The 11554-nt window shown below is 37.6% G+C and overlaps 2 protein-coding genes across 3 annotated transcripts in view; one reads left to right on the forward strand and one right to left on the reverse strand.

Moving 5' to 3' along the window:
• kmt2bb (lysine (K)-specific methyltransferase 2Bb) overlaps positions 1 to 5894 on the reverse strand; it is a 37591-nt gene extending 31697 nt beyond the window's left edge. Inside the window, exons 1-2 of the mRNA XM_063017338.1 lie at positions 5553 to 5894; positions 289 to 367 (exon numbers count right to left, since the gene is read on the reverse strand). Of these exons, the coding sequence (XP_062873408.1) occupies positions 289 to 367; positions 5553 to 5894 (421 nt within the window). The remainder of the gene's footprint in view (positions 1 to 288; positions 368 to 5552) is intronic.
• Positions 5895 to 7085: 1191 nt separating this feature from the next.
• On the forward strand, positions 7086 to 10500 carry psenen (presenilin enhancer, gamma-secretase subunit). 2 transcript variants are annotated; one of them, XM_063016712.1, is made up of 4 exons: positions 7086 to 7191; positions 8657 to 8723; positions 9069 to 9173; positions 9706 to 10500. In XM_063016712.1, exons 2-4 carry the CDS (start codon positions 8663 to 8665, stop codon positions 9843 to 9845), a joined length of 306 nt encoding a protein of 101 aa, XP_062872782.1. In that variant the 5' UTR covers positions 7086 to 7191; positions 8657 to 8662; the 3' UTR covers positions 9846 to 10500. The 2 variants fall into 2 exon arrangements, with proteins under 2 accessions (XP_062872782.1, XP_062872781.1); XM_063016711.1 differs by lacking the exon at positions 7086 to 7191 and adding an exon at positions 8163 to 8181.
• Positions 10501 to 11554: the final 1054 nt, after the last annotated feature.

The following is an 11554-nucleotide window of genomic DNA, read 5'->3' on the forward strand; positions in this document are numbered from 1 at the left end:
AGAACCGAAGAAAGAGCTCCATGGACTAGAAGCTTATTAAACATAGGTGTGACAGTCCATAAGTCAATCGAGCTTTACAGTGGCATGGACTTAAAGACCATCTAGCAAGAAAAAAGCCCTTTTTTCTTTTTTTATCTATCTGACCACTATTAGTCCTGTACGGTGCCTATTTTGGAGTGGAACGTCTTTCTAGTACTGCTGTAAAACCCTATTTTATGTTTCTGCATTTGCTTGTTTGATTGTTAAAACTAAAATACTTTTACACTTCATGATAATCCTCTCACTTACGTTTTGGTGGTTTTCGTCTTTTTTGTTCTTGAACAATGCTGCCATGATTTTCAGCTTCAAAGCCTCTGAATTCGGACCCCTGCAGTGCACACAAAAATCACTTTATTATTAACAGCAGTTTTGCATTTATTTTTTAAGATTTAATTTATTTCACGATAAAATATTTCTGAAAATTGTTTGTGTTTCTTTAGTACTAACAATAGCAACTGATGCAATGCAATCATGTTCAAAGAGATTCAGGTCTGAACCCCAGGTAAGCAAGCCAGGGGTGGTGGTGTTGAGGGAAAAACTCCCTAAATGCATCAGAAAGAAAAATTAAGAAACATACAGAGAAAACATACAGAGAAATTCAGGTGTAGATAACGATCTGATGATGGTGTTTATTAAGCTAGAGTAGTTCTTGATGGTGTATAACTGGGGGATGTACAGGTCTAGTTATTCAACTGTGACTAACCGGCGCTCGAGTGGTGCAACATCACATAACGTCACATGGAGCACAATGTAGTACGACTCTGTGCATAAACCTGACATTGGCAGGTAATAAGAAGTGGTTGGCGACTGCATTTTGGCACATGGTAGTCTGTGGCACTGGCTAAAACAAAGGTTGTGCAAGTGGCAGTAAAAGTAAATGGGGAAATTGAAATGGCCAGATTGGGTGAAAAAGAGACAAAAAATTCAAAGAAAACCAATACTGACCTCTACGAAAGATCTGGTTTGATTCGATCTAATACTGACATCCTGAAAGTAACCATGCTAAGTTGCTGAGTATTATGTTTATATGCAAGATTTGTGTTGTGTTGTATTTGTGTCAACCGCATTCATGACATACCCAACGTAAGCAACAAACTTGAACTACTAAAAATTTCTGATATCTGTACAGTACCCGAGCAGAAGATATGCAAAGTGTGTGTTTACATAAATGTTCACCTTAATGTTCTGTGTTGTTTCTGAGGACAAGTTCAGGGCGTCCCTAATGTATGCATGGTTTGCAGACAATGCAAAGCAGTAGCATGTAATACAGGACTGAATGAAATTTATTTTAGCTTAAATCAACAAGCTCTGGCAAAGGTCATCATTTAGAGACTCAAAAAATAAAAAAGGAAGTTAATGAACCTTTATTGTTTTAATCAAAGGGTGCATTAAATCTTTTCATAAAGCTATGAAGCCACAACAAGCAACTCCAGGATTAACAAATGTGGGATTGCTATCTAAAAGGCAAACCCAGTCTCCCCAATTCACCAGTGTGAAGCCATTATGTATGTCTTCTCACAATGTTATGTTGAATACATCAGTTCAGGGTTCTGATGAGAAAAGTGAGAATCACTTTCCCTCCATCATGTCTGTGCTTCAATTCAGACTATGTGATATAAAGAATTTGTCTCACTGGCAGATGCAAACTGGGTCAAGGTTCAATCAGACTGAACTGTAAGCACAGTGGCAAGTGGTAAAAAACGTGAGTGCATGATGTGCAACACCTAGGAAAGCACCACAGCAAGATAAACGGCACCGCCACGCTCCATAGGAAACTAAAGCACAGTGAGCACAAATTGGTTTTGCCATGCATCATGTGAATGCAGTCTTAAACATCTATAGCTGAATGGATGTTGATAGTAATTCAGGATCAAGGTCATCAGAAACAGGACAGGGGCATACCTATTGTGAAGAAATCTAACACAGACCACTAATGTACGCTGCAAATATTCGAAGATGCTATGCTATAGAGGCTCTGTTTACTTGCAGCCTAAGAATCTGTTATTAATCAAACATGCCAGTTTGATCAGAATATAAAATGTTCAGTTACAGACCCAGAGTGATCCGGTGTAAGTCAATTCAAATAAAATGTGTGTTTCAACACAATGAGTAATTCTTTAATCATTTATTAAACAGAGGAGTACTAGCCATGAAAATTCTTGTATTTGGTTACATTCTCAGTGGGAGTCAGTGAGTTTCTGTCTAATCTAATATTATACATATATAACTAAGCATATTTTATTGTTATGAAATGTGAGAGCACTGGACACACGTGCCCAGCTGTACGTGTGCATCACTTTCAGACACTTCACTCTGCTATCAGTACATACTGGTACTGAAGGGGCCATGAGCCACTACAATCAGTTTATATTAAACAGATTTATTATTATTTTGTTGGTGCTCTAATATAATGTGTTTTAATTAGCACAGAACTGTTACACTATACAGCCAAAAGTGTGTGGAAAACCCTCCTAATTATTTGGAAGCCAAACCTGTTGCTAACAAGAGTATGAATCAGTAATATGCTTCCAACTTTGGGGCAACAGTTTAGGGAAGGTTTTATGTTCTGAGTCTTCTGGATGTGTTGTAAGCATTCAGTTTGGAGAAGGCCCTTTCATGCCCCAGGAATACAGTTCTGAGTTTTCCAAGTGTGCTGCAGGCATGTACTTTAGGAAAGGCTCTTTCCTGTCACAGACTGACTGTGCCTCTCCTAACCTTAAACGACTGGAACACCTTAGGGATGAAATGGTTTTGGAACGGAATGTCCAACAAGCTCATGGTCAATGGGCCACACTCCTATGGACTTAAACTGTATCTAAACCTGCGCTCATACTAAACAGCCAATCTATGATATAATATTTACTATATTTACTATTGAATGTGTGTGACCTTCGAGCTTTCAGGTGGCACTATATGAGACACTTTTATGCTACTGTCATAAATATAGCCACATGGGTTTGGGAGTACTTCAGAAAATCGTTCACTGAACACAGTCCACTTCAGCATCAAGAAATGCAACCTAGAACTCTCACACAAAGAGAAAGCCATACATATCATATCAATACATAAACACATACATCAATTATATGCAGAAACGCTATTAGTAACCTTAGTTCCAAAATAGTTATAAAGTGTATTTGATAAGAAAGGTGATGTTATGAATGGTAAACATGCCTCTGCACCAACTTTATGTGCTAGATGCATACAAAATACAATAAAATTGGTCAGGGAAAACATTGGAAAACTTTTCTTTGTATTTTTAAGATTCAAATAAATTAACAAAGGTAAACAACTGCCACATAACAGATTAGTGTTTTAATTGCATTTTACAAATTGTCCAGAAATGGGATTTGAAGACAGTTTTGAGGGTTTTTTTTTTCCTCTGCAAGCAAATTATGAAGACTGTTGAAGATGTAATGTTGCTGTGCTTTTAGATAGTTTAAACTTTCAGTTAACTTATGTTAAAAATAAACAACAGTGACCACTTACAATGACCTGACTAAATAGCAATATTGACAAACCACGCCAACTTTTTCCCCAATGGAATCATGCAAACTTCCAAAAGTATAAAGGTGCTGTGCCTTTATACAGTTTAAGTATCCTGACATCACTACTGTAAAAAAAAAACAAATATGTAATCAATATGAACCACTAAGATCTGGCTTAACAATAACAAAGTAACCAAGCTCACACTCCAGTGTGATGGTGATGTGCTTTAGATAATTTGATTTGCTAAGACAAAGAAAAAAAAAAAAAAAAAACATGGAGCACTAACAGAGATCTTTCCGAACAAGCTTTGCAAAACTGTCAAAGGTGTGATGGTGGTGTGCCTAGCTGTGTTTAAAAAAATACTTAACACACGTATACCACTAACATCTAATAGCAGCATTCAGTAACCAAGCTGAATATGCAAGCAAGTTATGCAAACTGGCAAAGATGTGATGGGGTTTTGCTTTTACATAGTTTGAGTACTGAGACAATCCAAATGTACCAGAACATTTACTAAATATTGACCACTAACAAAAAACTGACTTAATAAACATACAGTAACTAAGCAGACTCTTTGCATGCAAACTGCCAAAGGTGTGACGTGGTGTGCTGTCATGTCATTTGAGTTTCCAGGACATCTATAATAAAGATTTAATGTACCTGGATGACTAATAAAAGATCTTTTTAAGCAAGTTTCCAATAGTGTAATGGTAGTGTGAGAGTATTCAGCTCAGCTCTTGTGCAATTTATTTATTATTAATAACACATAGAACAAAGATTCGATCTGATAGCAACATACAGCAACAGCTGAATTTCTGCAAGCATGTTATGTAAACTATTAAATTCATGATGGGTGAGTGCTTTTAGATAGTTTGAGCACTGGGACTAGAAAGAAAGAACTGATCTCATACTGACATACTGTACCCAAGCAAGGTTTGCTATCTGTCAAAGCTGTAATGATGGTGTTTAGATAACTTTAGATAAGGAATAACCAACCAACATGGACCACAAATAAAGATTTACTAAAATGCTTTGCAAACAAATCAGTCAAAGAGGGCGGCACGGTGGCTCAGTGGGTAGCACTGTCGCCTCACAGCAAGACGGTCCTGGGTTCGATCTCCAGGTGGGGCGATCCGGGTCCTTTCTCGCCGTGTCCGTGTGGGTTTCCTCCGGGAGCTCCGGTTTCCTCCCACAGTCCAAGGGCATGCAAGTAAAGTGAATTGGAGATACAAAATTGTCCGTGTTTGACATTAAGGTGTAAATTGATGAATCTTGTGTAACGAGTAACTACCGTTTCTGTCATGAATGTAATCAAAGTGTGTAAAGCATGACGTTACAATTCTAATAAATAAATAAATAAGTCAGAGAAGACGAAATAGTGATACCAAACTTTGTTAATAAACTGGCCAGCATGGATCTATCATCTACCATTGTTCTCCAGTGCCCAGTATCAGCCATGTCTGTCTGAGAGGGCATGTATGTAAACTCCAGTGCCCCTTTGCAGTCTCCCCTTAGGCTATGCTCATGCTGCTAAGTACTTATACAACCACAATTTATATATAAGCGGTTATGCATTTAAAAGCAATACTATTAAACAAAGCATTGGCCGGGCAGATTAGACAGGTCAGACTGACACACAGACACGGATATAAACACACAGACAGGTCAATGTTAGTGTTAGCTGTAATGCTACAGTAGATGCCCCCTCCCCCTCCCCGACAACACTCAGTGTTGTTAGCGCAGAAACATTGTTTCTCTGATCGCGGTGCTAAAATGTAACATTATGTTTCTGAAACTAGTAACCATTTATACACTGGACACAAACAGCTGCTCGGTCTACATCCTAACTTCATTTCCCTTTGCTCTATCAAGCTATTCATTGAACTAAACGCATCTAGCAGTCCATAAAGCTTGTAATATGTCCATTTTGTTCGTATTAAACTTGCAGGCCTACCGCACAGAGCACTTTTAAAAGCTGCAATACAAACCCCGTCATTTGCATGTAGAGAAAATGGTAGACTCGCCTCTTCGCTAGCGCTCGAGCTGTAGCCGGCCTCTCCCAGGCAGTTGTAGCTCGCTTCGATGCCCAGCAGGCGCATGTAAGGCTGGTCCTCTCCGCACGCAAACGCCAGGCAGCCGGGCCTCAGGCCTCCACCTCCGAGCTCGTCCAGCTCCGTAACCGAGCGGCCCAGCTGCCACCGCTTCTCCGAACGCAGACGGCTCCGCGACGTCCACGGCCTGCCGGGAAAGCGACCTCGTGCCGCAGCTACTCCACCAGGTACGCCCGCTCCCCCGCATGCAGCCGCGGCTACTGAGCCGCAACCCGCCGCCGTCACTGCTGCTGCTGTTGCTGCTACTGCAGCCATCATTAGCTTCAACAACACCGATTTACACTGTAGCTGTTCAGCACACAGCCAAAGCGCCAGAGCGGGAGGGGGACGCCGCGGTGCACTCTGGGAAATGGAGGCGTACACAGTCCGGTTTCTGTGTAGTGAGAAAAAGACTGGACATTAGATACGTTTTTCAGTAAATTTATTTTGTTAAACCACTTTTAATGTTAAATGATATACTCATCCATTTAATAATAATAATAATTATTATTATTATTATTATTATTGTTGTTATAATATATAATATAATGTATTATGTAATATAATATAATATTATGTAATATAATTATTGTGTTTATTACTCGATCATGTCTGTGTAGATGCCCTGCTGACTGATAGCACCAGAGAGACTGATTTTAGATATGAAGGGCTAACATTATTATTATTATTATTATTATTATTATTATATAAGCCGTAGCCTAGTGGTCAAGGTACAGGACTAGTCATCAGAAGGTTGCTGGTTTAAGCCCCACCACTGCCAGGTTGCTGCTTTTGGGCCCATGAGCAAGGCCCTTAACTCTCAATTGCTCAGGCTGTATAATGTAACTGTAATTTAAGTCGCTTTGGATAAAGGCATCTGCTAAATGAGGAAAATGAAAATGTAAATGTATGCCCTGCAGATCGCCAATCCATTACAGCGCTTTGGGTATTACCTCATCAGACATACTCAATCATGTCTGTGTAGATGCCCGGCCGACTGATAGCACCAGAGAGACTGATTTTAGATATGAAGGGCTAACATTATTATTATTATTATTATTATTGGATTCATAATTACAGTAGTTATTACAGTAATACATAATTACAGTAGTTATTACAGTGGTAGTTACAGTAGAACACCAAGAAAAGCTTATTGTTGATATACTGTAGAACAAATATGCCATATGTTAGTAGTTATAAATAGTACATTTTAATGTACCAGAATTTCATTGTTTGATATATTTTATATAATCTGTATATAATATCTAAATAATAATAATAGACTCATTCTTATTCACTCATTTTAAATGCTAAAAAAACAAATTGCATTTAAATGTTTAAAATGATTCTCTAAACTAAACAAATCCCTCTGTGTGCTTTTGAACAGCCGCAGCTGTGACCGCCTACAAGTCCTCACTAAGAACTACATTTCACAGCTCTAACCCCGAGCTACTGACGTCATGCCACCCTGTCACAAGGAAGCGGATGTTAGTTAATTTTTCGTCTCAAAGCCGTTTTCAAGCTCTAATGTGTGTTTTGTAACATTTTTACAGATCGAGTTTTACATATAAAGGTAATTCTTTTGCGACTCTAACATTACAGCTACCGATTCAAAACACAGCGGGAATTAGCAGTTAGATGAGGTTAGCACGGAATGTTAGCCACCAGTAGTTAGCCTGTTATTCTCTCAGCTGACTGTGCTGTGGGGTTTTCTGTACCGAGCAAAAGCTCAAATACATCAAACTTCTTTACTTTCACCTTAACGAGTTCTTTATGTAATGAATATTCCATACCAGTTTAAGTGTATAGTTTTTGTGTATTTTCGTTTTAATAAAACAGACTGTTAGTTTTAGGGGGATGCTGAAACTCTTAAGATACATTTACAGCATTTAGCAGACGCCTTTATCCAAAGCGATATACAGTAGTTACAGTATACAATCTGAGCAATTGAGGGTTAAGGGCCTTGCTCAGGGGCCCAACAGCAGCAACCTGGCAGTGGTGAGCTTTGAACCAGCGACCTTTTGATTACTAGTCCAGTACCTTAACCACTAGGCTACGGCTTGCCCAATTGTTTAGGTTTTATTAAAATAAATATCTACACCATTTCATATAAATAAGTATTTTGTGTATAATGAACACAATTGTTGGTATATTTTGGTAGTACAGACCATTACAGACAGGTGGCAGCAGTAAATCAGCATTAGTTCAGAAGAAGCTGATTCAGCCATTTCAAGTGCTGCACAGTTAAAGGATTCCTATTTTACTTATTACAGCTGGGGCTGGTTAAAATCCTCACAGAGAAGCTGTTAAAAGTGAGATTAAATTTAAAATACAAAGAAAGAAAAGCTCTCTTTCGTCTGACTGGGTGGACAGTATACACACTATGGTTACATTTACACTGCATGTAAAAACGACCAAATCCTCATTTTCTCCTGAATCTGTTTACTTGAACAACAGCAGTGACACCTCAGTCTGAATAGCCAGAGATAACATTGTCTACAGCGCTACCCTATTTGTTCATAAACTGAAGATAAGGGTCATAAAGATGAAGGCCTGTATGTCTGTAGGCTGTTTTCTCCATAATTTCTCTCCCATTATACTTGATGTGATATCTAATCTTATTATTTTAACATATTAATGCACTTGAGCGACTGGTCTTTGCTGTTCGATATGGATTTTACATAGATTTTGCCAACCTCTGTTTGGGTTGTATTCTTACATGGACCCCAGTGTTTTTGTATAGGCTTAACAGCAATCTCAACCCTATTCAGGATAAGGCTACATATTAATAACTAATGTTACTAAGATCTTGTTTGTATGGAAAGATGTTTGTGTTTGAACTGAAATTGTCTGACAAGTCTGGTGTAAAAGAAAGTTTTTCACTGATTTAAAAATGATAAAGTGTACTAACAATCTTTTATACCTAAACTGGATTAATAATTAAGCTTAACACTTCAGAGTACAGAGATAAAATGATTTTAATTATGATTTTATTCTTATTTCAGCCTTATTTTAACAGAAACTAACTTATTTTGCAGGAAATCATGAATTTGGAGCGCATTCCCAATGAGGAAAAACTAAGTCTTTGCAGGAAATATTATTTGGGTATGTCTGGAAATCCTCACCAAATGTCTTTTTATTTATAAATGCAAAATTTGCATAGGAGTACATTTTATGATCAAATAAGCTAAGCAAAATAGTCCCTTTTGTTAGCCTGTTTATATGTACTACACTACATTAAGTCATTGTAATGCATGGTTGAAATGTGTGGGCTGATGCCTTGCAATCCTCCAGAATTTAAAAGGTTGTGGTAGAGGTTGTGTTTGAGGTTGCGGTATATGCAAACATTTTTTAACCCTACAGTGTTCTAATTACAACTTAACTTAACATTAATTATGTGCTTAGTTTTATGATTTGTTTCTAAACAAAATACGTGTTGGTCTCCCACAGGTGGTTTTGCTTTCTTGCCTTTCCTGTGGCTGGTTAATGTTGTGTGGTTTTTCAAAGAGGCTTTCGTAAAACCTGCATACACAGAACAACCCCAGATCAAAACCTGTGAGTATCACACAACAAACTTGGCATGCTGCTCTTTGTTTTGCAAAGTCAAGTAGGCTTTAGTTCATCACTAAAGTGTTTTAAAGCTTGACAAAAAAACATGAGCAAGGGCTTCTTTCTAGTAAAGCACAAGTTAAGTCATGCGGATGTAAAGCTTGCTTGATTGTGGACGGTGTCTGTTATTTTCCAGAAGCTTTTAATTCATGGCATACTTTTTGTGCCTCTTAGAATAAATCTGAAAGTCTGGACTAACTTCCTTTCAGCATGAAGTTACAGTTTAGATTTTTTCCAACCTTCGCTGGTAAACATTGTAAACTAACAAATGTGCAATAGCTTGTAACAGTGTACAAAGTGCACATATTTGACTGTTGTGGCCAGTAAAAAGTATGAAGCACCTAGAAAATCCAGGGACACAAGCTGTAACATGCACTTGTTATACTGTATTAATTTAAGTATACTGTATCTTATGTATGAATGTGTTTAAGCAATATGTAAAGTGTTGCTCTGACCCTGATGTATGTTCCTGTGATAGATGTGAAGAAGTCCGCTTTGGGGTTGATGCTGTGGGTAGCCGTGCTTACAACCTGGATCACCATATTTCAGCATTGCAGAGCACAGTGGGGAGATGTGGCTGACTACCTTTCTTTTACCATTCCTCTCGGCACACCGTGAACAGATTCTCTGTGACACTACCAACACATTTCTTTTATTTTACTTTATTCCATCTACTGACGACTTTATACAGCTGGTACTGCGTATTAGCTACAAAGACTAAATTGTTAACAAATTAGGTTGGCATTAAACTAAAATAAGGGGGAGCCATTTTATTGTAAGAAAAATACATTTAAAAAGTTTGCCCAAGACAGATTGGGCAATGTACACACTAAGGCTACATTCACACTGCAGGTAATGTGGACTTATATGCACATTTAGTCCCAAAAGTGCTTCTTATTATTTTTCTTTACTTCCTATTTGCCTTTTATTAGGGAATTTAGATGCTAGCATTTTACAAGTAATATGAAGGCTCACACATGTCTGAACAGTAAAATTGGCTTAACAGTACTACTAAGCTAGCATCTGGCACAGGCTTGTTCTTTTGCTCATACAGCTCATTTGAGAAGCGTGATCTATAGGCTACATTAAAACAACCTAAAACATGGCATTTGAAAGGAAAATCAGTATTTAACGGTTAGCAGTGTGAATGTAGCCGAAGGTTCAGTAATTTAAGTGTCTCTTATTCTGTATTAGATAATGTTTTATAGTATACTGTTTATTTCATGAATTCATAACCTTGCTTGAGGTAAAAAAAATAAACTGATCCAATCAAGAGGGCTTTTTTGTTATTGCTGCTAGTTGTGAGGGATAAAATAATGAAACTGAATCTCAACAACTTTTGTGTGAACAGATGTAAACACACTTTCTTAATTTATACTGATTAATAACAATCTCATAATCCCCATAAAACTAGCACACCCGACGTTCAGTGAAGCCCATCTTTCATGTCTAGCTCTATGCTGGCGCCTATTGTGAAACTCAATCTAATGTTCAGGCACTTTCTAAGCCCCCATCTAGCAGGATCTTACTGGATGCTGTTTTTAGTAGGCTGTAGTCAGAGAGCACCGGTGGCAGGCAGAACATGGTTTCCAGCATCAGCACCTGGCACAAATCATTGAAAAGATCGATTAGTCACATGCTCAGGAATCCTGACTACATTTTCCATGTTCTGACCAGCAGGTAATTATGGGCTGAACTTATGTGGACAGTCAGTACAGAGTCAGTAGTCAGTACAGCAACACTTTTAAACATGGACACATTGTAGAGTCTGATTTGACAAATCTGATTTGCTTTATTACACCAGAAGAGATTTTTAGTTGATAACATTTTTGCAAATTATCTTTTAATTTGAACACATATTTCTTTATCAGAAAAATAATATTGAAGGATAATACTTTGGCTTTCTGCACTGTAGATTGGTAATTTGGAGGTTTTGAAAGTTCTATAAAATCTAGGCAAAATCTCAGCTTAATATGTTTGTTTTTTGCCCTGACTTTGTCAAGAGACAGTTCTCGTGTTAGGAGACAAATGTTTCCGTATGTACATTTTTATTATTTTCAGAAAACCCATAACACACTTATGTATAAACTTAAATGTTTTGGGCAAAAATAAAAATATGTTCCAATTATTTACTCAATATGGAGAAGTCATCAAATTATAAAACACATGAAATTTACACTATATGCAGTACAGTCAATAATATGTGCACACCCTGACTTTAGGTGTTAGCCAAACCAATTAATAATAAATATATTGCATTAATTACATTAAATAAATGACATGCGTTTGTGGCACAATTTGGGAAGGACAATATGCTGTTCCAGCCA

This window comes from Trichomycterus rosablanca, chromosome 20 (genome assembly GCF_030014385.1).
Source record: "Trichomycterus rosablanca isolate fTriRos1 chromosome 20, fTriRos1.hap1, whole genome shotgun sequence".
Lineage (NCBI taxonomy): Eukaryota > Metazoa > Chordata > Actinopteri > Siluriformes > Trichomycteridae > Trichomycterus > Trichomycterus rosablanca.

What these genes read in the sequence shown, in the direction of transcription:
- psenen (XM_063016711.1), top strand. An exon ending in TTGCAGGAAATATTATTTGG is followed by an intron (nt 8,724 to 9,068) that starts GTATGTCTGGAA and finishes GGTCTCCCACAG; the next exon opens with GTGGTTTTGCTTTCTTGCCT. An exon ending in ACAACCCCAGATCAAAACCT is followed by an intron (nt 9,174 to 9,705) that starts GTGAGTATCACA and finishes TTCCTGTGATAG; the next exon opens with ATGTGAAGAAGTCCGCTTTG.